General features: G+C 40.1%; 1 protein-coding gene across 3 annotated transcripts in view; it reads left to right on the top strand.

The window, feature by feature from the left end:
- Nucleotides 1-26,766, top strand: part of KLHL2 (kelch like family member 2) — a 72,271-nt gene that overhangs the window by 28,697 nt on the left and 16,808 nt on the right. For all 3 annotated transcript variants that reach the window (XM_063424312.1, XM_063424313.1, XM_063424315.1), the window contains 2 exons: nt 10,606-10,768; nt 20,818-20,927. In XM_063424312.1, the coding sequence (XP_063280382.1) occupies nt 10,606-10,768; nt 20,818-20,927 (273 nt within the window). The remainder of the gene's footprint in view (nt 1-10,605; nt 10,769-20,817; nt 20,928-26,766) is intronic.

The raw sequence follows: 26,766 nt of genomic DNA, 5'->3' as shown, positions 1-26,766 counted from the left end.
CTTATTTGTTTCAGAGACTCTACATACACTTGTAAAGGGTAAAAGGGTGAGTTACTAATTTATGCTGAAAGATAACAAGCTTTTCTTTAGAATACCTAAAGAGAAGTGCACAAAAACATATAAGTACATCCATGTAGTTGTTATTATGTTTAAGGTGACTGCCTAAATGAATAGAACACATTGCTGCAAAATGCATGAGTGCAGCTGCCTAGGATGCCCAAGGTGAGCAGTGCTGCTTTCTAGCTGTGCTGGTTGGTTTGGAAATGATTACCTGTGAACCTTGGAAATGATACAGATAAACAGTGTTTCAAAGGATTAGCAAAACAAAGATTAGATAGTATTTCAAAGCAGGTATTTTCACCTAAGGTTTACCTCCCTAGTTAGGTGAGACCATGTGAGGTCCAGATCTGGGTTGAGTTCACCTGTTCTAATCTTCTCTGTCCTAGGTTTCCTTTTCCCCTTTTCCTCAGGAGAGGGGAAGACAGGGGAAGGTATGGTACTGGTGGAAGCAGAGCAATGCTGTGAAGCTTAATTTCAGTAAATACTTGGTTTAACCACATACTGGGGAAGGATGGAGGACATAACAGATTCTGTCTTGAACCAGGTGGCAAAATTGCTTCCAGTGTGACTGAGACTGGAGGAGATCCCTAGCTGGTTGTAGCAGAGCTAGTAAAAAACTGTTCTAACAAAGGCAAAAAATTTGCCATTTCCTTCTGTAGAAGGAAACTGAGATTTCTCTTTTTTTCTTGTGCGGTTGACTAGGGAGATGTGTTGGTTTTTCATTTTAGAAGACCTGGATTTTACCTATTATTTGAACATTTTTCTGGAAAACTGTGAAGTTCTAGACTAGCCTGGAAAACATTTTTAACTCTTTGTTTTATGGGCCAGCTGCAATTGGGATTCCATTGAGTGCTATTACAGCAACAAGCTCTAAGTCTGGTGTTGCCTAAAAGAGTTTACAGACTTGAATAGACTATTTGTCCAGAGAACCTTTGGCTACTCTATCGCTGAAAGTGTTTAAGGCCAGGTTGGATGGGGCTCTGAGCAACTGGGTCTAATAGAAGGTGTCCCTGCCTGTAGCAGGGAGGTTGGAACTAGGTGATCTTAAAGGTCCCTTTCAACCCAGGCCATTCTATGATTTAAAAAAAAAGGGGAAAAAAAAAAGGAAAAAAGAAAGAGTATCAGATATGATGACCATTGGGTAGATCAGAAGTAATCAGGACTGACATCACAAGTTTTGTGATTCTAAACCTGATGCCTTCATCTTGTCTTGCTAGGATGTGGTTGCCCTTTAGCTTAACATTAATAATGAAGGCACATAAACTGCCTTCTCAGACCAAAAGTTTGTACAACTTTTCTGAGTCTTTAAAATCATCACACTGCTAGGCAGTGCTAGAGATGCTTCTATGTCAAGTTGGATGAAAGCAGCTACTTCTGTCTCAGCTACTACCTTTACTGTAGGCATGCATCCATGTCTCTCTTTCTTTGTAGCATCATAAAGCTACCTGTGGCAAAACCTGAAAAGTAGCCTTTGCCAAAAGTGCAGAGGTTGTTTGCTCAAATGAATGGATGTGTGCTTGTCCACCTCCCTGTAAAAATTCAAGGTGCTTATTATGAGTAAATTAAGTCACTTAGAGACTCCACGGTTGACCTCTTACTTGCAAGTAGGTTCAGGATATGCTGCGACCCATAAGATGAAATTTTGGAAGCTGCATAAAGGCTTCCTTGAAAATATTTCTGTTTTCTTGATATTGGTTGTGGTTTAAATCATGAAATGTATGTACTAAACCTGCATCTGCAAAGAAAAAACAAATGGGAAGCTGTAGATGCTATTTACTTTGGGAATTTTGGTTCTACATACCTGAATTTTTTAAGCACAACATTTAGATGAAAGCATTTATGAAATTTGTCACTAAGCCTAATGCTTTTTTTTTTCAAGGAAATCCTCTGTGGCATTTCTAGAATATAATTATGTTCTGCTGTAGGAAACTGAATGATAAGTAAAAGATTATCTTAATAAACTACAAAAACATAATTATGGTAAAAGCTTGAAGTAATCAAATGTGTTTTGAGTCCACTGAAGGACCATTTACTGCATATTAGATGTTAATCTTGACATAATATTTGTATTGAAGATAAGCACCATGCACAGAAATAATTTCTGCTTCATGCTATTTCTGTTGTCCTTAGTTCTTGGTTTTGTATTACTTTAAGACTTGGTAGTATTGATGCATCTTCTGTGCCAGAGAATGAAATAATAGAGCAAGCAAAGGCTCACAATCTACTGTCCCACTTATGCTGCTGTTTGTTTCCTGCTCAGGTTTAGGATTTTGCAAATTGCCTTTCAACCCCTTTCTTTTAAATTGCCAGAAAATGCTCAGTTATACTAGGAGAACAAACCTTGTTTGTCACAGGCCAGTCTGTAACATACAAAAAACTCCAGGAAACCAACAATTCTTTCCTTCCCCTCTCCCCACCTCTTCAAAGGTTTTTTGTATACTTTAGGAAACAGCAAATGAACATTTTTAGTTTTTTGTCAACCCTTTACATCTTCAGTTTTAGGCAATCTTTTGAAAGCGTTTGTATCACAGTAAGCTTTGGTATACCCAAAGTGATTGTATGTGTCAGTGGGGTCTGAGCTGAGGGTGGTCTGGTGCTGGAGGTTGCGATGCTGCATTTCAGTGCCATGGCTGAAGCTGGCTGAAAGCTCAGAGCATCAGCTGATGCAGTGATTCTTTATGTGGGTCAGCCTTTACAGGAAGAAAGCAGACCATGTAGTGCAAGTTATGTTATCCTGCCTACTTAACCTTTTCAGCTTCTTCTAATCCTTTTGCGGGGTAGCTATGTATATGATTTGACTGGGTAGCACTTTGGGTGCCATAATTAAAGAACAAATTGTCCAGTTCCTGAATGACACAATATCAGAAGTAGCTTTGTTCAGACTCAAGTTAGTCTCGTTTAAATTATGCTGTCCCTAAGAAAATATGATGGTGTTTTTATGCAGCTGTGTAATCTTTTAAAAACTGAATTAATTAAAGTATGATGAAAGATTCTGAACTTTCATTTTAGATTACTTACTATACACATACTTAAATGCAGTGGCTAAACTTCAAATCAAGAACCTTGTTCCTATAAAATCAAAATGTCTACAATTTTTTTCACTGAAAGAAAAATCTACAATGCTGACTAAAATGATTTTAGGTTAATGATGTTCTACTCCAAGTGAGAGAATGTGTTTCATTTCTATTGCCAGTATCTTTTCAGAGAAGAAAAGGATATGAAAGGCTAAGCTTCTGACTGTTAACAAAAATAACCATTAGACTAGGAAATCAATCTGTCTCTCTTGTGTGAAAGCTTATGCCAAAACACATTTTCATGTGATCATTAAGGTGCTGTTCTGGTAGAGAAGATGTAGGAAAACCATGAAGCCAAGCAAGACTACATGATTCTTCCTTGTAGACCAGATGGGTACCCCTCATTATAGTGTATTACTTAAATAAGTGACTCTTCTGTAATTTGATTTGCTTCATGAATCTTGTTTCTGCACTTCAGCAACCACTAACTGCATCCCAAATCCCTCGAAAGACTTCCACACCGTCCCCCTTCAAAAAAAACCCCAAGAAAACAACAGAAAACCCACCTCTGTACCTAATGTTTTTATTAATAATTAGTAGTTCATTCAGACTAATCTTCTAAGGTGCTGTCTCTTCAAAAGCTGCTTTTTGAGCACATTGGTTACTTCCTATCAATTGCATGTCACTAACTAAAGTGGACTCTTAAGTACAGATTATGATGCAAGTTCAAAAGCACATATGTAAAACAGGTACTTTTTTGTTATCCTCCATTTTAATCTGTCACACTGATTTCCAAGCTGGAAGCTGCTAAGTATTTTGCAGATTGTGTCAATAATTTAAAATATTACATTTTCATGATTATTTAATAATTTTCTACTGAAGTGATGCTCTCCCAATTTGTATCTAGTACAAGGGGAATGTGAAGGAATAGGACTGTTTTGTGATCTGATTCCTTCCTGTGATACTGTGAAACTGCCACCTGCACCTGATTTTTAGGGAGATTATTATGGGGCTCATTAAGCTAAAGGAAAAATTAATGCATCCATGTCTTCATTGTGCAGTAGCCTTGAGGATGTTAAGATATCCAGAAGGTATACTTCATAGGCTACATGACATCATGTTCTAAACTTGCAGCTCATGTACATCTTTAATTCCAGTGCAGCCTCTTATTTTTGTATTTTAACACTGGAACACCTCACTTAACATGCACATGTTGTTTGTACAGAAATTCAAACAGGGTTGAATCTTCCAAAATTGAAACTTCCACATTTTATCCCACAGATGCCTGAAAATATTTATCTGTTTTAGTGTTTTTGTATGCATACTTCCAAATAGCATAATTTCAATGCCGTGCTGAATGATTTTACTAGAATTTAGAATACTCTTCAGTTGTAAACCACCGTTTTAATTACAGCACGGATGCATGTAGATGAGGTTGAAAAAATAAGATAATTTGGATTATATTTAACCACTATGTTTATTTCCTTCTTCCCCATGCTATGATAATGTGAACAGCAAATGAAGGAGCTTAGTTTGCTGAAATGGTTATTTAAAACTTAGAAATAAATGTTAAACCTTAATCTATTTCCTCAGGATATTTTTATTACAGGCATTAACATAACTGCTGTTCTCTGAAATTTACTTCATTTTAATGTTGTAACTGAAAATATGCAATATCTGGGATTAGCAAAGATGTAACTTGCTAATATAACTGTGTGCTTCTATATTGTATTGTAGTGTGTTTGGATTCTCATGCATCTGCATTTCTAGATTAGTATCTTTCCTAATGTTACAGATCTGTTTTCTTTCCTCTCTATGCAGTAAAGAATGGAATTTTTCTATTTTAGACAGCACATTATTCAGTTCTCTTGTGTCATGGGTTGGCACTGGCCAGATGCTAGTGCACCCATGACTATATGTTTTCTTAACAACTACTGTGGGATGTGATCAAGAACAGAGCAGAGCAGGCACAAAACTTAAAAAAACCCCTTTATTAAACTACATAAGAACAGAAATAGAAAAGAAAAAAACTTAAACACACAAAAGCAAAAATGAAAACTTTGCAGAACATTGCTTCTCTTCCCCCAATTTCCACTCTTCCACGCTCAAACCAAACCCTAGGTTCTCAATCAAAACAATCACCACTCAAAAAAACTAATCTTCAATTCAGCAAGGGAGAGAGGAGTCTCTCTTGCACCATAGACTGCCCCCCAGGAAACACAGGTCCACCCTCCTGTGTTTCCATGTCACCATGGAACCGCCCGGAGAGGTCTGCCGTGGTGACACCCTCTTTTCCATGTTCAGTGCTCTCACCACTGTCCATGGGCCAAAGCTGCATATAGGGCTCTTTTAAGGATGCTTGGCATGCCGGGACAGCAGTCCCTCCCCATCTTTCCCCTGGGGCCGAGGGTTCCAAGAACAGAGATCTTCCCTGAGGGCAGAGGGCGCCACCACACCCTCTCTTCTCTGTTCACTCCACTCCTACAGTGCCAGTCACTGCAGCAAAGTTGAGCCGACTGCATCCAGTCAAATACAGTCTATGTTCAAAAGGACTCAAGTTCAGTCTATGGCTAACATTATGCAAGAAAAGTCCAGCCCAAAAAGCCACTCCTCTTCATCTCTGCCCATCTGGGATTCTTTTCATCTTCCTTTGTCATCTCAGTCCCAGGCTGTCTCTCTCTCTCTTCTCACAAACCACCAGCCACAAGAATCAATGTCTAGAAAATGTTTTCTTCTGCCAAGAAGGAGTTAAAAGTCTCTCTGGCTCCCGGCAGGGTCGCAGGCTCGGCACATCCCTACGCAGCCGGGAACTTTTTCTCCCCCCTTGCTCTTTCTTCGCTGCTGGCTGCCGCCAGTATCAATTCCGAAGCTCTGAAGCAGCAACCTCTCTGGGGGGGGGGGGGAGAACGGGGACGGAAGGCACCTCCACAGTTTTCCACCCTTCCATCTTGAACGGGGCTCTACATGGCTTTTCCCCTCCCCTCCCCCACCCAGCCCTGCGAGCTGAGGGGAAGGGGAGAGATGTGTGCTCACCTCGCAACCGGAACCAAAGAGAGGGGCAATCCCTCTGAAGTGCTTGCTTTTAACTCCTTGTGTTCTCAGAGGCATGTCCAACCTCTCAGTGGCTACTCCAGGTGCCAGCATAAAACCTGACTACTGATTGGTTTACCCACAACTTCCTGGAAAATTCACTTCCCCCTCAAACCAGGACATCTTGGCATACACTGCTCTGATTTATATTGGCTTATTTCCTTGAAAAGTACTTCAGTATTCTGAGAAATTTTGGGTTTGTTTATGTTGTGGGATCTTGTTTTCAAAAGCTTCAATATGATCTTTCACTATTTTCCTATTGACATTATACTGATCTCAGTGTGGTTTTGGTGGCTATAAATTTGAATTTGGGCAATTGTTCCTGGCAGAAATTTTAAGATGATTACAAGAAATTTGAAAGTAGTAGAGAAGAAAATACTGTCTTAAGCATCTTCATATGTCAGGTATCACAATATGGTCTGTCTAGGAGAACCTCACGGTACAAAAAGGAGTGCAAACAGGACAGCTTGGATGGATATAAAATTACTGATCAAATTGATTTGAATTAACACGCAGAAATCTTTAATCAATTTAAATTTTACTTTTCACTGAGCTTTTTAAAAGCGCATTGAGAGACCTGTTCACTCAATTTTTATTATCTCCCAGGAATGGAGATTCTGCACCTGGTTGGGACAACCTGTTCTGGAGCTTAACCAGCCTCACTTTAAAAATACCCAACAAAACACAACACAAAACAGAAAAAGCAACCTAACTCCTTTTTTTACCGTCAGAGTTTATTATGTTCCTACTTTTCCTGGTCCTATGGCTATGCATCTTCAAGAACAGTCTGGCTCACTTTTCAATACCTTCACATTAGGTAGCTGTGGACTGTAATAAGGTCTCTCTTTTTTCGTCTTTTATGGCTGAGCAAATTGAGTTTTATTAGCTTCTCCTTGTAATATCACATGCTCCAGCCCTCTGATCATCCTAGTGGCTCCTTCCACTGGACTTGTTCCCCCATTCTCAGCTAGCAGGGCAGTTACTAAAACCTGGTGTGTTCAAGAAGGGGTACCAGTCAAGGGGCTGTGCCTGTCAGGTCATCTGGCAGTCCTCAGGCAGGATGAATACTCTTGTCTGGTATGGAGGCACTCCAGGGCAGCTGCTCTGACCAGCTTCTTCTGGATAGTCCTTGAGGGATATTTAATGTTTGCCATGAAATTTACTGTTGTGAAGATACTTGGTACTACATAGTGTTATGTTTTGATTTAGTAGACATACTGCAGTATGCTGAAATCACAATGCAAGCATGACATAGCAGTTGCAATATACATTTGGATCACTATGCAAAAGTGATTTGCATTACTGATCTGTACATGCCCACTGTCAGGATGGTGAGCATCTCCAGTTCACCAGGAAGGAATATGTGGGCTAAAGCCCTCTCAAGCCTATTGCTCTCTTGAGAGCTCCTTCTGTGGGTTTTTTGGTTTTACACTTTTTGTGGGACTCAGCCACATTACGTACATACTTCTCCCCCTGCTGGCCTGGCTAGCTGGGGGAGACCTTATATGCTAGTAATTATTGTAGAAAAGGCTGTTTGACTTACTGGTACAGCCATATGTCTAAAGGAAAAGTCACCCTCCAGTCCCCCTTATGTGGACATAAGTTTGACTTTCTTTATGTTGCTAGATGCTCATTCTTGTATTTCTTCCCCGAGTCATCACCCTTGCCCATCTCCTCTGAGCCTTCTTTCCTTGTAAAGGTTTGTTCATCAGTCAGGCACGTTGTATCTCTTTGGGACTGTGGTAAATGTGTTCCTCGTGGGCCTGTGAGGACCTGGAGAGGTGTCTGCCTGTACCAGCTGCTCCTCACTTCCAAGCTCAACGCACGTTTTGGTCACGTGAGGTGAATGTGTCCAGCTGCACAAAGATGAACAGAGTCACAATGCTGTCAGGTAAAAATGGAGGGAGAAAAGCTGCAGGCATCATTAGTACCCTCAGCCTGTGACATACTCCTGGCAAGTACCTGAAGGGCCACAAGAGAGGGCAGCAGCCTCGTTTACACATTGATGATCTAGTTGAGTCGTTGTGAAGGGCTTGAATCTACTCCAGTGAAAACATGGACCCAAGTTCCAGGCCTTAAGTGGAGCCCTCCTGCCTATGCAGGTGACATTTCAGGTGGATTTTAAAAGAAATACTTGCACCTGGTCACAGTCCTTTTTTGCCTCAGTGGGGTTGAAAAGATGTATTTGGCATGATGGGTGCACAGATCTTTGGGAATAGGCATGTTATTGCAGGAAGGAGAACCAAAAGGAAATAATCAGGGAAGAGTCTTCATAGGCTCGTAAGGGTTAAATCATTTGCTCTAGGAAATCTAGCAGTCATTCCAAGATTCATCACCCCAATTTTGACACAAAGAAAGAGAATACATAATTTCTTATTTGCCATCTGTAATAATAATCTGTTCATTTTTCTTTGATTATAAAAAAAATATCCATGATGAGAATATGTTTTCATAGAACAAGAAATCAGGGAATTTTTTTCACCTCTGCATTTCTTGCAGTACAAAGCAGTATGTGCATTACAGTATGTTTGATCTTTAAAGGAAAGTTATGATACCCTCTACTGGCTATTTTTGGAAATAAATTTCAGCTATAACTGACCAATTTAGAGTCAGCAGCAGTTAAACTTAATCTGTGCCACAGTTTCAATGTAGTCTTCTTATTTATTTTCTTTTTTTCTTATGGATTTGTGAGGAGTTTGAGTTGTTTTGGTATTTTTCCCCTCTTTTGTTCTGCCCCTGGCTTCAGCAGAGTAAATCCGACTGTGATGGAACTCTATTTTTGAATGCAGGTTGTTACGGCTTTCAGACCAACAGTTCTATAGGTACAAATGAAAATAGCTAGATGTTATCACAGCTCCTGTTGCCTAGTAACCAAAGCCCAATGTGTAATTCAATGAGATAAATTTGCACTTTGCCTCTCTTTTCCTTTTTAGCAGCAGAATATAAAATATGTTTAGACTTGAGTGTTTTGTTTTCTGATAACTAAAATATATTGAAATCTCTAACTTTGCAAGCCCAGTTACAGTGATCTCAGAACTGATGCATATTTCCCATAATGAAGAGTGATCTGGTTCTTTGAACATTCCTTTACTGTTCATATAAGTAAGCCAGGGTAACTGTGAATACAAATATTAAATTATTTTCTCCATGCCATTCTCAAATTTCTTCTTTCCATTTTGTATTCTGATTTGATGATGATTTTACATATTTTTCTACTGGATCCATTTATGCAGTCAAGGATTGTTCTCAGAATTATTTGTTCAGCTATACTGATAATATGACTAAAATGATCTAGGACTGTCCTTAAATTAGTTACTGAATTTGTGAGCAGGTATGAAATGTTTGCTTCATTGGGACAAATTGTATAAATAAATACTTGTAGTAGATTTCTAGCATTGATTTTTGCTATTTAAGTTAATGATTATATCTTATCATAGAATTAACTATCAAATGAAATTTTTTACTCACTGTTATAACTAATCATACTGTGTTACTGTTATAACTAATCATACTGTGTTCTGGTAATATAAATAGTATTAGTAACATTATCTTAACATTTACATAAATATATGCTAAAATAAAACGATTTCACTGTACTCCTTCAACCTTGTAATTAGTAACCTTTAAGTTTACTAAAGTTATTTTGAATTGTGTGACTGACTTTTATGCTTATTACGTCTTTTCCACTTACTTTGTTAGACTTATTAAATATTTTCAATAATTATCTAAGATTTAAACTAATTTTTAAGTATTTTGCTTAGCAATAGTCAGTGTATCTCAGTGCAATCACATTTGTGTCTTCTCTTCATTTCTCTTTCATTAACATTTGTTATTCAAATCAAACTCTTGTTAAATGTGTGATCGTTCATTTTTCCTGTCTATATTGATTGCCAGACAATTTTGAATTATAATTCCTCCAAGAAGGTCACAGAGTTTTCGGAAAGCTGAATTCTGTCCTTACTGCAATCTCTTGCATAAAGATGCTTATTTTTGATGTTAACAAAAAAATGTTACAGTGTCCAGTGCTGTCATGCAAATAAGATTTATGTATTCTATCATTGTCTAGAAAACTTTCTTTTAAAAATATCCAATATTGAAGGCTTGGAAATGAGATGTAATTATGAAATGCTGGGGAATGTGAGAAGGGAACTTCTGAATGAATGTTGGGAAGAGTTTAAATAAAGTGTGAGTTACAGTTTGTGGAATGACTTCCCCAGTGAACCGAATGGTCGAGATGTTGCTTGTTATTCTAAATGGTATCTGTAGGGAGGTAAAATCATGCTCGTGCTGGTTTTAACTTCTTCAGTTGCATAATGCTGAAATCTTCCTCTTTGTTTTAGTCTTGATTTTTTTAATGATTTGTTTTCTTAATATTGATAATTCTCTTGTATAACATCAGAATTGAAGTGGGACATTAACTAGCTGTTGCTTCTCCTTTCAGGTACTGCTCCCAGCAGCTGGTCTCTTGCAACTGCAGGATGTGAAGAGGACTTGCTGTGAATTTTTGGAATCCCAACTTCATCCTATCAACTGCCTGGGGATTCGTGCTTTTGCTGACATGCATGCATGCACAGATCTCTTGAGCAAGGCCAACACATATGCAGGCAAGTTATCATTAGTAGAGCACACAGCTTGATATCTGTCAGTGTGGGTGGGTTCCATGCCACCCAACCCCTTCCAGAGGAGCCCGAGTTTTATCCAGGGTATTGTAGATCTGTATCTCCTGATCAAAACTACATTTGATCTGAATGTCTTCAAGAGAAATAAAATGTGCTGGCTGGCCCATAGTTATATTTAAGCTGAATGGAGCAGCATCTTCAGGGACTATTCTCTGCAGAGAGACTCTGCAGAGTTCAAGCCATTTCTAATCCAGAAAGAAGCTAGCTTCCTGTTTAAAACTTTGTACCGTCACTTAGGGGAGGAAATCAGGAAAGAAGAATTAAAATTCTGACAACTACCACAAGTCAAAGTATGTAGGAATTACATGGGGGAAGACATAAGAAAAAGGCATTGGGAGGAGGGGTAGCCCCTGCACTGCACTAGTGAAGAAGCAAGAAATGTAATGTTGGGTATTATATTATCAACTTATTTTCTGAAAATCCTGCTCATCTAGCCAAAGACTTGAAATTTCCTACTATAAATGGTACCTATAGTCTCATCCACTTGAATTTGTATTTCATTTCTCTCTCCAATTCTCCTATTTTCATGCTTGGTACTAACCTTGTATTTCCTCCATAACCAAAGCACCTTCCATTTCCATCAAATTCCCCTCAAAAGCTTCCCTTATTGTCATCATATCCTTGGAGTACTGCTGGCCTGTATGACAAGCTGCCAGCTCAACTCCTATTGTGTATTTGCTGTGTCTGTGGGGTGGATTTTAAAGCAATGCACACTCTGTTCTTACTGTAGAGATAAATATGCTGTGTATAGTCAGGATGCACAGTCGAGTCTATTCTCTGCTCTGCCTTTCTCCTCCTAGCACTGTCAGGCTTGGAACAAGAGCAATACAAAGAGAATTAAAAACTAAATGTCCTAATAAGGCTGTAGAAAAAATACATATGACTGCATTGCTTTTCCTAACTTTCCTAAAATGTACAGTGACAAATTAGCATAATTAACAATTAGTACAAAGTTAAAATTGAATATTTTCCTGAAATAAAGCACTAAGTGCTTCAACTCGGGTCCAAATAATAGGCTTTTTATTGCCATGAATAAATTTAGACCTCAGAAAGGCAAGGATTTGTATGAATGCTTTCAGTTGTCTTCATTCCTAGAAATTCTTTTTTGTGGTATAGATTTTTTTTTTTTAACTCACAGGAGATTATAGTATTTCTATCAAGAATGATTGATATATCAATTAAAAAAATTGAAAAGCTTTTCAGATTGTTTTTGAAAGTACTAGCTTTTGTAATGCCTACCTTACTCAAGACGTTGTGATGGGTACATGACTGAATGACTTTGTGATATTTCTATTTAGACAGCTATGCAAAAAGTTTTAATTAAATCCTTTTGTCTTTGAATAATACAACATTAAATCCAAAAAGCTATTACATTTTTTACCTTTTGTGCAATAGGAAGCAAAACATACATTTATGAACTAGAGTTAATGTTGAGATATTTGATGTTTTAGGGAACACATTTTGATAAAGCTGTTGTTTAATTTTAAGTTTTAAATTATTTTTCCAACTTCTGACTGGACCTTAGTTACTTCTAAACTAAACCTCTAAACTACTTCAGTTACTTATAAACAATTTTTGTTAAGTTTAGTAGTTGAAGCTAATATTTGTATAGATTACTTTCTAGAAATATAAATTCTAAGGCCCTGGCATGACAGTGAGTGCAGAATTGGTTAAATGTGTTTTGAGAGCACAGGAACTGTGTCCACCTGTTAACTCTCCTATTTTGTTCAGGCATCCTTTGCTGTGCTCAGAGAGTGTCTGCAAGCAGAACAAAGACAAGTGAAAAGAGGAGGGAAGCTTTTTATTGGTCCTGGTTGGGACATGCAAGATTCTAGGCTGAACACTGGAATGCTCAGTACTCCTGATAAAAGGACCCGGGGAGGAAGTGTTGGCCTTCATTTCTCCTTGGAATGGGCTGATCATCAGTCTTGCTGAATTTCTGTCTGCTGACTCCCTGATTTCCTTTTATACAGTTCTGTACCTTTTCAGGTCAATGTTTTTCCTCTTGAATTTTCAGGCTACTTACTGCCTGTATCTCAGCCATCATAGCTTCTTTTTTCCCCCTGTTCTTATCTCAAATGGCTCTTTGTACTTTGTCACAGCTTTCTTACAACTTGTCGTGGTTGGGGGGGAGGTGAATTTTTCCAGGGAGATGTGGGCAGTCCAATCAGTGATCAGCTTTTCTGCTAGCACCTGGATTGGTCACTCGGAGGTTTGGACACGCCTCTGAGGACACAAAGAGTTAAAAGCAAGAGTCTGGGAGGTTCGGCCCCTTTTCAGATCCTGGTTTCAGCAGAGGGACGTGTCAGGCCTCCTTCCCCTGCCCGGCCACGAGGCTGGGTGGGGGAGGGGAAACACGTGGTCGGCTCAGGTAAGCCGGAGCCCCCGGGGGGGGGGAGAAGAGAATGGACAAGACTCTGGAACTGAGCTGCCCCGTCCAGGATGGAGGGGTGGAAAACTGTGGAAGTGCCTTCTGTGTGTGCTCACTCCCCTCCTCCCCCCAAACTCCGGGAGAAGGTGCTCAGCCACGTGGGGGTTTGCGGAGCCTGGGAGTGCCTCCGCTTGCAGCATCCTGCTGAGAAGAAACTGTTAACCCTTGCTTGGTAGAAAGAAACTTTTTCTTAGACATTGATTCTCATGACTGGTGGTTTTCGGAGAGAGGGCAGCGGCCTGGGACCGAGATGATAAAGCATGATTGGAAGGAACTCGATGGAAGAATGAGAGGAGTAGCCTTGGAGCTGGACTTTTCTTGCATAATGTCAGCCATGGACTGAACTTGAGTCTCTTTTGAACATAAACTGCATTTTTGGGTGGATGCAGCTGCCCTTGCTTTTGCTACAGTGACTGGCACTTGAAGAGTTGGAGCGAGCAGAGAAGAGAGGGGGAGGGTGAGGTGGTGCCCTCTGCCCTCAGGGCAGACCTGCTCCTGGAACCCCGGCCCCTGGGTGAAAAGGGGAGAGCTCGGCATGCAGCATCCTTAAAAAGCCCTGTATGTAGTTTTGGCCTATGAGACAGCGGTGAGAGCGCTGGACATAGGAAAAAGAGAGTGTCACCTTAGCAGACTTCTCCGGGCGGTGCTATGGGTGACATGGAAACACATAAGGGGTGGACCCGTGTTTTCTGAGGAACAGTCTGTGGTGCGAGAGAGACTCCTCTCTCCCTTGCTGAATTGAAGATTAGTTTGTTTTTGAGTGGTGATTGTTTAATCTAAAACCCAAGAGTTGGTCTTTGAAGAGTGATGGGTGGGGAGGTAGAAACTGGGAGAAGAAATGTTCTAAGAAGTTTTTATTTCTGTCTCTGTGTGTGTTTAAGAGTATTTCTGTCCCTGTTCTTATGTAATTAATAAAGTTTTGGTGGGTTTTTTTTGTTTTCAAGATTTAAGCCTGCTCTGCTCTGTTCCTGATCACATCCCACAGGAGTTGTTAGAGAAAAAACATATATTCATGGGTGCACTAACATCTGGCCAGTGCTAACCCATGACACAACTGAGAAAAAAACTCTCAAAAGTCTGAGTCAAAAATACATGGCTGTGCCATTTCAGAGTTAAGCTTTCCATCACAGGCACCTTAACTCCCAGAGAACACATTTTAGGATTAAGGCTCCAGAAATCAGAATGAGTACAGAAAAGGATTTCTCTGCTAAAAAAAAATGAAAAGTATTTGGTTTTGTAACTTTTCCCAGTCTTTATTTTGTTACACTTACTGTTTTAGATTTAGAAAAAAGAGGCAGCGAGATAGTTCTGCTAATAGACAATGATAATATAAAAACAAATGGATGCCGATGGATCAAAAGTTATTAGAAAAGTGAAACTCTAGAACTTCCTTCCAGTGGGAATGAAAATGCAACTTCTGTTAAAATTGCAGCTTCATATTCCTGTGGTGTGTTGTCCTTTGTAGCAGAGAACAAGATTTCTAGGAGAGTCATTTATATGCACCTGTGATCTGGAAATAGTGGACAATTGATACAGGTTACTTGGAATGAGCTTGTGTTGCAACTGAACTTGGAGATGCTGAAAAGAACAGGGCATATGCCTTTATTAATATTCAGCTCTTTATTAAAGTGATCAGCTCATTATTAAAGTCATCAGCAGGATTACAGAGTCCTGTTGGAGTTTTCCACGCTGCTGCAGCCATCCGAAGGAGCAGGTGCTGTCCCAGCTCATCATTCCACTGCAAACAGTAGATGCCGAGTCCTTGTTCCCATAGGAACAGCTAGGAGTTCTCTCTGGTCAACCATCAGGAGGCAGGGCGGTGAGCAGTCTGCCACAGGAGTGCAGAGTCAGCTCTTTACCCTCAAGGAAAAACCTTGAGAGTTTCCCGTTGTCTGTCTCAAACTCCTCATAGGTCATGGTGAATCTTCAAACCAGGACAGGGGGTGTGTCCACTTCTTGCTCGGCCAGGGCACTATCTAATTCTCCTCTGACGAATCTAGCTTCTTGTCTTGAGGTGCAGTTTCCCTAAAAAACCCTCCCAGGATCCACCAGGGCGGTTTTATTTGCATATACAAATGCATATGCATTTGTCCTGTTTGCAGCAGAGGTATTCCTGCTGCAGGAGGTAGTTACCAAGAACAATGACAGGGCTATCTAGGCATGGGCAGCTTCTTTTCACATTTTAATGAGGTAGGAAAGTGTTGCCAGGCAACTTTTCTTCAGGGCAGCTTCCCTCCCTACTCAAACTGGCTGGGGTGTGGGGGTTACCTCTAGCCGGGAGGGGGTCAGTTGCTTTTGAGGGACAGCAGCCTCACCCGAGTTATGGGGGTTCTCTGCAAGATGGAAAAACCCCCATTTTTCTCAAAGGCTGGATGACGGCACAAATTGGGAGGAGGGCGGTGGCATTCTCAGAGCTCTTTTAATATGCTAATGCGTGGTCTATGTTTTCTTCTGGGGGGAGGGTGCGACTGTCTCGGCTGTCTCGCTATGGGGCTAGGACAGGAATAGCCCAGCCCCCTCCAAGACCGGGAAATTTGTTCATAACAATGCCACCTGTTCTCATGATGTTCCAGAAAGCATCCTGCATTGGGTCTTGTTACACTTGGCCTGTCAGAGACTGTACAGCTGACGCCTCTCATCCTTCTTTTGTGAGGATTCCTGGGAAGAGTATGTGGCATGAGCACTGCTAGTCTGTCCTCAGTTTTGGTCTGGGATATGTCTTACATAGTGTTAAAAGATGTTCACAAAATAATTTTTCCTGAGAAGGTAGTGCATTATACAGGTGTTGTAATGTTATGTACAGCCTGAAGATAAACTGGTAAAGCCTTTTAATGAAAAGGGGTGTGCCATCTTGGACTAGAGAGACCCTTGCTCAGTGCTTATGTCCTGACACATTTCTTTGTTCTAACCAAAGAATAATAATGTATTTCACCCACTGCATAGGGCAGAACTTGGGAATTGGAAACTTTGGGAGACCTGTGGCAGGGGTGTCCTTTGAGGCTTGGCAGAGTGAACCTTTTTGGCTTTTAGCACTGTGCTAAGATGTTGAAGATTCTTTTGTTAGGGAATCCTAGTGTGTGTTGTGATGCAGGGATTGCTGCATTGCATTTGCCTGTGGGATAACAGCATTCTTGACTCTGGTGCTTTTAGTCTAAGACTTGAGCCCTGGCAAGACTTGGAAGCGTGCATGTCTTCTGTAGACTGTTCTTGTGTACATCTGTATGCCTGGCATGGAAAGGATGGAGTTGTCAGAATCATTCCTGTGATTCTATTCTGAGAAGCAATGTCTGTTGCTATGCTGCTGTTGCCTTGGCTGTTGTGAATTTCATGGTGTTCTAAAAAAGAGTTATTTAAGCATAAAATTGACAAATAAATCAGATTTTTTTTCAAAAAAGTGATTCTGCAGTTTTAGCTTCTGCTGGTTCTCCAACTGGCAGATCTTGTGTCCATCCCTCTGCAACAAATCTGGGGTTCCTGTTTGATCAGTGCATTAAAATAGGCAATAGCAAAGGCCTTTTGTCCCAAGCAAAAAAAAAAATCTCAGTGTGACATTGTGAATTAATCTGTAAATTTTTAAAGCATAAAATATCCTGTGCAGGTTTCACATGTAGCTTTCATTCCTGTGTAATTGAAAAATATAAAGTTAATGGCAATATCTGTATAGCCAGACTTGTGTGCCTTTTTGGATAGAAGTGTCAAGTGCTTTTTTTCTGCATGTGCATGTATAATACATAGCTCCAGACTCAGAACAACAAATACCAAAAAGTGATACATTTACAGCTCCTATTTTCTTTCTATGCTCTTCATGCTGGGATTATTTATTGTACGTCCAGACATTTTTGTTACTAGCCCTGTTCATATGGTTAAAGACTTCCTTTTCATTTGTCCCACCCTACTGGCACAGGGCAGACAAGGACAGATCTTCAGCTATTCAGATAGAAATTAACTCAGTTGCAAAAATGTGAAAATCTGTTTTGCATATGCAATTGGAGCAGCTATTTTAGAAATGTCCTAAAATGGATTTTTTTTTCAAAGACAGAGTTTAGTCTTGATAATAAAGAAATAGGACTCTACTTGCTTAGGAAGTGGGAATTAAGAAGCCAAGCCTCTCAAGTCCTAAGCCATCTTGTTTCCAGGCTGCCAGACTCTAGAGCCAGCTGGCTTCAATTTCTGTGTAAAGAGGCAAGAAATAGGGCAGGATTCCAGTACAAATTTGTCAAAGTTGCATACTGTGTGGAAAATTCTGATTTGGGAAAAAATAATTATTTTATTCTCTCATGGAAACTTCTATCTGGGTAATTCTCCCTTAGCTTCTCTAAGAGATATTCATAAAGAAAGAAGTATGTTCCCTAATGTAATAAATAAAAAACGAGATAATTTTAGATTTTACAGGGGACACTTGCATGAAATATTTAATCATTTAGACATAAGTTTCATCATGTTTGATGTTAATGTCTCCAGAGTATTGAAGCTTTCAGGACGGCAGCAGTAATATGAGATAATAAAAATCCTAACCCAGAGGACAAAAAAAATCCACACACCTCCAATACTATTTTTCATCATTACTGGGAAAAGAGGACTGTTGGGGGTTAGATTTGGGTTTTTTTTCTTCTCACAGAATTTTTTCCCATAAGTTTCCAAGAGGCCTTGATGACTACTTAGTCAGAACAAAAGGAGTACTTGAGGGATATGGCAGCATGAAGCTACACCTATTGTTTATGAGTCCCTGGGAGTGTCCCTCAGAGGGGAGAGATGATGAGCTTTGGGAAAGGCAAAAAGACAGATCTGAGGGAGGGGGAGGCACTCTTGCTCTCAGCGCCAAGGAGGACGGTCAGGCTGCCCCCTGCCTCTGTCTCGTCCTGGGAAATCTATCGTCATCTGCTGTGTACCCGGGAATCCTGAGCTCGCTTTCTCCAGCCTCCCCCCACCGCCGCTGCTTCTTCGGAGCTTTGAGGTTCCCCTGCTACTCTGTAGCTCTGCACTGCCCAGCCCTGCCGGGACACCCCTGCTGCTCCAGCTGCCAGCGCAGAGCTCCTCATCTCTTCCACCGGTCCGGGACTTTCCTTCCTTCCAGTTCGGCCTCTCGGAGCCCTGCAGGGGCGCCGAGATCAAACTGCTCTGGGCTTTTGTAAAAGAAAGCCCTCAAGGTTCTTGGTTCTGTTTATTATTGATGCTATAGTTGTTGTTTGTTTGTCGTTTTGTCATATATACTAGTAAAGAACTGTTATTCCTACCCCCATACCTCTGTCTGAAAGCTCCTTTAATTTTTTTTAATTGGAATAATTTGGAGGGAGGGGATTTGAATTCTCCATCTCTAGGGAGGTCCTGCCCCTTCCTAGCAGATATCTGTCTTTCAAACCAAGACAAGGACTAAGTGTGATTTCTTGAAATTTTAGTACTGAATCATGTTATTTCAAAGATGCTGATATTCTTCTTGCTAATAGGATGCAAAAAGTTTGAATTTCATAAGCATGATTTTTATGTATAATGAAGCCTTCTGTCTTCATTTGAACCAGCATTACATAAATTGCCATTGGTGGATTTAATTGATTTTACATTTCCTTGTTCTTTTTCAGTTTTTAATTATTTTAAATAATCCATGTAGCTGTAATTGCAATTGGCTTCTGCCCAAATGTTATCTATCAATCAGTAATGGTCTCCTAGACAACAAGCAATCTGATTCTTATGAGACAAGTTATTTCATCTTACCTCTTTTTTGACAACTAAAATTTATGTAGAAATCTCCTCTATTTCTCTTTTGTCTGTAATTCATTCACCTGAGGATCTGTAGCTGTTGATTGAGTAGTTTGGTTTAGTGTTTCTCCTTTTTTTCACTCCTCTGGACCATGTGCCATGTTTTATGCTTTAAGAGGCTCACATCCAGTAAAACAATTTTTGTTCGAGCACTGGTTTTTGTGGATTCTCTTCTATAGTTCTTATGTCTAGCATTAAAACAGGAGACAGCCTCACATTCATTGTATTTGAAAATTCTCAACTTTTACCTCTCCTGATTTAGAGGGTGGATCTCTTCCTACTTAGTGCATGACATAAATCTAAATCAACTTTTAAAAAGCAAGGCTTTTGTATGTGAGTCTATAAAATCAACCAGTTATTTCTGATTCATGAAATACATCCTGTTGGCTGTGATCCACTGTTGCACTGTATTTCTCAAGGAAAGATGAACAGTGCTTCAGAACCTCAGATTTGTTTGAGATTTGGATGTGTGTTGCTTCCCCTTACTGCTTGCTTCCGAACTCAGCTTCTCAGTACAGTCAGGCATACTGGTTTGTGTCACCGTCATCTGAAATTCAGAGTTTATTGTAAAAATAATCTAGACAAATTACCTTTCTCAATTTCTATTTGCAAACAATAAAACTAATCAGATACTTAGCTTGAGAAACTGAATACTTGTCTGAAAAGAAAACAGACACAAGAAGATTTGTACAGTGGAAAAGAAATGGGGATGTTATAAAAATCAATAGTATTTCTTCTTATCCTTTCTTTCCCATTTCCTAAAGCACTGCAGAAAATACCACCTGTCCATCCTAAAAGAATGCTGGACTTGTATCGACGATGATTGCATCTAAAATAGCTGTTTCTTGTACCCTGCAAAGTTGAACTGAAAAATTAGGCTTCTTGAGCTTAAGCATTCAGCATCCTTTAAAGCTTAGACAACTTTCTCAAGTATGGAGTCTTAGTTACAGTAGTACTAATAGAGTGATTGAAAAGACTATAAAATGTTCTTTAGTTTGAGTATGTTTGCTGGCCTCTTTTTATTTATTCTGATTTTGAGAGAATTCCTAAGTTCTTAGTAACAGTTGTCCCTTCTAACTTTTGTTAAGAATAGCAGAAGAAGGAGAAAAATAATTTAAATTAATGGAAGTACTTTTTAAGCAAAAGAATGCCATAAAAAGCAATTTTAAGGGAGGGGACAACTGAAAAACTGAATGACAACTTGGAAACATTACATTTTTTCAGTTTTATTTAAGTTGAGGCTTAAAAAAATTAGGAAAAACTACATACCTTCTGCATGTTGTAGAGATTGCAATATGCAATATTTTATGATCTTGGAGAAGCTCTGAGAGACACAACAGGACTTGTATGACATTGCTAGTTGGTTCTAAAGGATCAACCATTGTTCATGTCAAACTATAAATTTAAAATATGCTTGTCAACAACATAGAGATCATAGAGACTCTGGAGGGTTTTTTCCTGTATTTTTGTGTACAAATTTAGCAAAATGACACTTAGGTAATTCTTAAGGACAAGTACTGAGATGAAGCAAGCATCTGAAAATTGCTACAGTACTTATAGTATAATGTGTTATAATATTTCAGTTAAAGAATCTTTAAATATAAAAGCTGTTTGTGAGACCAAGCTTTTTAACCTATAGAAGAGGTTTTAAGTCAATGCATTGCTTCTAGGTAGGATAAAATAGCATGCATATTGAATCATTTTCTTGTTTTCCCCTGCTGCTTTAATGCTTGTTATACATGTGGAAACATGTTGCACTTTGTTAGCATATTTCTTTTCCTCCAAACAGAACAGCACTTTTCTGATGTCATACTTAGTGAAGAATACCTCAATCTTGGTGTAGAGCAAGTGTGCAGTCTGATATCCAGTGACAAACTCTCAATTGCCTCAGAGGAGAAGGTAAGACAATCTGTGTCCCATTATTCTTTTTATCCTTTTACGTGAAGGAGCAAGCTTGCTCCTACTGATCTTGTGCACTTTTCTGGATGTGTTCTGTGTTTCCTTCGTGAAATTAGGTGGGTATTGTGCTCAAGTTTAAAGGCCTTTTCCCAAAAGTGTTCTTAGTCTGATTGATTTATTAAAATATGAATATCGATCTAATATCAATATTCAACTGTGATGGACAAAAGACTCTCTAACAGTAAACGTTAGAAAGTGTGTTTATTGCGACGCCAGGCAGCGTGTGGGATAGCTCCCTAATGCGCACTGCAAAGATCACAGGTAATTACAAAGTCTTTTATTTACAAAAAAGTTGAATACACAAAATACAAATGCATATTCATACTGATTTATTAAAACATGAATATCGATCTAATATCAATATTCAACTGACGGACAAAAGACTCTCTAACAGTTAAAGTTATAAAGTGTATGTTTATTGCGACGCCGGGCAGCGTGTGGGATAGCTCCCTAATGCGCACTGCAAAGATCACAGGTAATTACAAAGTCTTTTATTTACAAAAATGTTGAATACACAAAATACAAATGCATATTCATGCCCCTGTCACTTCCTCTTCTCCGCTTCGTATGCTAATTGACAAAAAGGCTATTAAGCATGCGTAGTTTGTTCCCTGAAATGGGTTGGTGGTCCTTTTGTGAGGAGTGGTCACCAAAAGGAGGAAGTAAAACGAGTCTTTCTCGTTCTAAACTTTCAACCTTTTCAATGCAGATGTGATTAATGGCTGGTAGAACTACCTGTTTCCTGTTTTCCAGGACTATTTCAGTGGGTTTCTGGAAACAGGAGGTCTGGTGTTGTATTGATTAGTTTCTCTGTTTGACAAGCAATGAGTTATTAAATCCGGGGTAGCTTATCTTAAATCTGGTTTCTTTTAACCATCCTCTAACTTTTAACTGATTTCAGCAAAGCTTATGTATTCATTTCAACTAAATCAGCAACATCTATTGTTAACTGTAACCTTAGCTTTTCTCAAAGTTTCAAAATTAGTGTCTCATTTCCCCACTTCTTTGAAATGAGTAAATTCTTTTACTCAGTATACAGCGTCTTCTTCATCTATCCAAGCTGTACGGCTGGTGTCTCTCAAGACTAAGCTATACGCCTTTGATAGTAATGTTAAAGCTGCCACTCGTCGTAGCATCTTCTAATTCTAAACAAGTATTACGACAGATAATACTAAACTTATGCTGACTAAAATAAGCAACACAATTATAGGGTGGACTAAGGCATTCAGTATACCACTTGCTGTTGGTGACCACCCAAAAGGCACATCCCACCAATGATGAGACAAGTGTCTCTCAAGCCTTTTAAAATCTCCTTTGATGGTCTCAGTGTCATGATGTATTGTAATTAATGTCTTGTTCCCTCCATCTCTAATTTCTTTTAAGATTTCTCTCAATTTGTGATGTTTCAACAATTGAGCAACTAAAGTCAAATTCATTCCTATGGGCACAGGCAGTATCTCCTGCACAGTGGCTAGGTTGGCCTTTATATATTGATGTGATATTACAGGTGCCCGATAGGAAAAATCACATCCTTTAATTCTAACAAAATTGCAAACACACAAATTGAATTGAGTCTCATCTATAATTTGGTTGTCTATCTTTATGATGGGGCATGTAGTCCTAAGACAGACACAACTTTGTCCTGTATACACAAGTGAAGTGGTCTGTTTGCCTGGATGCGTTTCAAAGTGACAAATACTTTGGTCCGTATACAAACAAGTGTCTTTGTCACCTTCTAATGTCTCTTCACATATGTATCTTAGTTGTCTCTTCACAGTACAGGGCTCTAGATTAACAGTTTGCCATTTTCTTTCAATTTGTCGTGCCCACATCCTGTGTTCAGAAGGGTACAATACTGTTCCCTCATGGTTTAATCCTAAAGGGACTATGGGATGTATTAGGTCCACTGAGGCATCGTGTATAGTTCAAAGGCTGTCACCATACTAGTCACAGGGTTATAGGTGAAATTCACCAACATCCACCAAGATTGAAGTTCTCTCTCTATATCAGAGGCATTGTCCCAAACAATTTTGCGAATTTCAGCAGGGAATGTTCCCTCTCTACCTTCCCTGATAACTGCAGCAGCTACTGATTGCATCCACAGGTGTGCTTGAGTACACCCTAGAACCAGCGAGATGTTTTCACTAGCTGTGCCTAGCGCATTAATTATTACCTCATGATCTCGCTCTCTGTATTTTCTCATTCTGGTAATATTTGGGTCAATTTCCAATGATTGTTACTACAATAGTTATAACTTTCTACATAATGTCCATAATAATTATTAGTCTATTTATTTGTGGTCCCGAGTGAGCTTCAGCTTCAGTTCGTTATTGCCTGGTGTGACCTTGCAAATTCCCTCTGGGGCTTTCTTCACTCGGGAGTGATGGATCCAGGCCTTCTCTTCTTTGATCTTGATTGCAGTGAAGGTAGTGAGGAGCACCTGGAATGGTCCTTCCCACTGCGGTTCCAAGGTCTTTTCTGCAAAAGACTTAATGTACACATAATCTCCAGGTTGTACATCATGTACTGGCCTATCTAATTCTCTGTTTTGAGCTCCAGCCACATATCTCTCAATTTCTCTGAGTTGTTTATTTAGGGCCACCATATATCTATGTAGGGTTTCTTCCCCTATTTGAATGGGTGTTGTCCCTTCTTGAACTGCATATGGCCTCCCATACAATATTTCAAAAGGGCTTAGTTTCTCCTTTGCCCTTGGTTTTGTCCGAATTCACAATAATGCTAATGGGAGAGCCTGGGGCCAGGGCAAATTTGCTTCTTGCCCCAATCTCACAATTTGTTGTTTAATCAAATGGTTCATTTTCTCTACTTGCCCACTAGATTGAGGGTGGTATGGGGTATGCAATTCCCAGTCTATTCCCAGGTGGTGACTTATTTGCTGTACAATTTTTGAAATAAAGTGTGACCCCCTATCTGAGGATATGGTGGCTGGAACTCCAAATCGTGGTATTATTGCAACAGTGCTTTGGTCACCTCTCGGGCCTTAGCTGTCCTGGCAGGAAAGGCTTCTGGCCATCCTGAAAAGGTATCAGTTAGCACCAATAGGTAATGATACCCTCCCTTCCTGGGCAGTTCTGTAAAATCAATTTGCCATTGTTGCCCAGGTCCACAACCTTTCCCAATTTGTCCCACTTTAGGCTTTGGGGTGTTTTTAGGGTTAGTTCAGAGGCAAAGGCTACACTGACGAGTTACTTGTATCACTGTGCCCTGCAATTTCCTAGCCATACTTCTTTCTTTCAAATGGTTATACAGGGCATCTATTCCCCAGTGTGTTTTCTCATGTTCCCTCTGTACTAATGACCACAACAAATAAGAGGGTACTACAAGTTTCCCTTCTTCTGTTACAGCTCATCCCTCCTGGTTATAACTTGCCTTTTCTACCTTATTAAGTTTCTGATCCTTTTTATTGTATACTGGCTTACCCTCAATAGAAATTTTTCCATCTGGAATCAGTGCTGCCTCAGTTGTCTCATCAGGTATGTCACCTTTTGCTGCTTCTTTTGCCTCCCTATCCGCCAGCATATTCCCTTCCTCCAATTCAGAGCTCACTTTTTGGTATGCTTTAATGTGCATGATGGCTACCTTTTCAGGTAATTGTACTGCATCCAATAGTCTCGGTATTTCTTGGGCATGTTTAATATTCTTCCCTTGTGAGTTCAATAGTCCTCTTTCCTTCCAAATGGCTCCATGTGCATGAACTACTCCAAACCCATATCTGGAGTCTGTATAAAGATTAATTTCTTTTCCTTTCACCAGCTCTAGGGCTCGAATTAAGGTGATTATTTCAGCCTTCTGCGCAGAGGTATTTGTTGGTAATGGTCCAGACTCTATTACCTCTCTGCTTGTGGTGACTGCATACCCAGCATGCTTTTTTCCACTGATGACGTAGCTGCTCCCATCAGTAAACCAGGTCTCGGCATTCTCAAGCGGGGTATCCTTCAGATCCGGGCCACTGGAGTAGGTGGCTTCGATGGTCTCCAGGCAATCATGGATCACTGGTTCTCCCTTATTCCCGCTGAGGAAGGAAGCTGGGTTCACAATGTTAGTCACCACAATCTCAACATCATCTTGTTCTACCAGTATAGCTTGGTACTTCAGGAATCTCTGTGGGGAGAGCCAATGCCCCCCTTTCACTTCCAGGACTGTAGACACTGTGTGGGACACTAGCAGAGTCATCTTCTGGCCCAGGGTGAACTTGCGTGCCTCTTGGATCTTCACTGCTACTGCTGCAACGGCTCTGAGACACCTCGGCCACCCCTTAGCTGCCGTATCCAGCTGTTTGGAGAGGTAGGCAACTGCCCTTTGGTACGGGCCCAGATTTTGTGCTAGTATTCCAAAAGCGATTCCTTGCTTCTCGTGAGAAAACAAAAAGAACGGCTTACCCACGTCTGGAAGTCCCAAGGCTGGTGCTGACATGAGGGCCTTCTTTAGCTGGTCGAAGGCTCAAGTTGCTTCTTTTGTCCATTGAAGATCTCTGCTCCCTTCCGTGATCAAGGCATACAGAGGTTGAACAAGCAATCCATAATTATAAATCCACAGTCTGCACCACCCTGTCATGCCTAGAAAGGTTCTCAGTTCTTTCACTGTCTGAGGCTTTGGGGTCTGGCATATTGCCTCCTTGCGATCTTGTCCCAAGGTTCTTTGTCCAGCACTTACTTCATAGCCCAGGTAAATAACTGTCTGCTTTACCATCTGAGCCTTCTTTTGGGATACTCGATACCCTTGCATGCCCAGAAAGTTTAGGAGGCTTACCGTCCAGTCCACGCATGTTTCCTGAGTCTGGGTGGCTATTAAGAGGTCATCCACATACTGGAGGAGCTGTCCTTCTCCTGGAGGAGGTTCCCAGGACTCCAAATCCTTTGCAAGCTGCTCCCCAAATAGGGTAGGAGAGTTCTTATACCCCTGCGGTAATACGCACCATGTGAGCTGAGTTTTACGTCCAGATCTAGGGCTTTCCCATTCAAATGCAAATATTTTCTGGCTGGCTTCATGGAGAGGTAGGCAAAAGAAAACATCTTTCAAATCTAAAACAGTAAACCAGGTTAATTCAGGTGTTAAACGGGTTAACAGGGTTTAAGGATTGGCAACTACTGGGTACAAGTCCTCAGTTACTTTGTTAACAGCTCTTAAACCTTGTACCAACCTATATGACCCATCAGGCTTCTTCACTGGCAAAATAGGAGTGTTGAAATCAGACTGACACTCTCTCAGTAGTCCTATCTTGAAAAAGTTTTCAATAATTGGACTAATCCCCTCTCTACCTTCTTTCTTTAGGGGGTATTGTTTAACCCTTACTGGCTGTCCTCCTTCTTTAAGTTTAATCTGCACTGGTAGTGCATTCTTTGCCCTTCCTGGTATATCAGAAGCCCACACTCCCGGAAATACCTGATCTATTATTTTCCTAAAATTTTCCTCTTTATTTGCAACTTCGATTTCTTTGGTTATCATCATTAAACTTAATAGTTCTACATATTGTTGATCTTTTACCTCCAAAATAATGTCCCCATTCTTAAATGTTATTTTTGCCTCCAGCTGCTCTAGCAGATCCCTGCCCAAAAGTGCAGACAGAGCTTTAGGCATGTATAAAAATCGGTGAATTCCCCACTGTTTACCCAATTTATACTTCAGTGGTTTGCAAAAATAAGCTCTTTCAGATTGGCCAGTCACCCCTCTTACCATAACATAGTCATTGGTTACAGGTACTAGGGCCTTATTCAGCACTGAAAATGTTGCCCCTGTGTCTGTCAAAAATTTCACCGTT

This window comes from Prinia subflava (assembly GCF_021018805.1).
Source record: "Prinia subflava isolate CZ2003 ecotype Zambia chromosome W unlocalized genomic scaffold, Cam_Psub_1.2 scaffold_2cwr_NEW, whole genome shotgun sequence".
Taxonomy (NCBI): Eukaryota; Metazoa; Chordata; class Aves; order Passeriformes; family Cisticolidae; genus Prinia; species Prinia subflava.
This window is presented reverse-complemented; position numbering and strand designations above follow the sequence as displayed.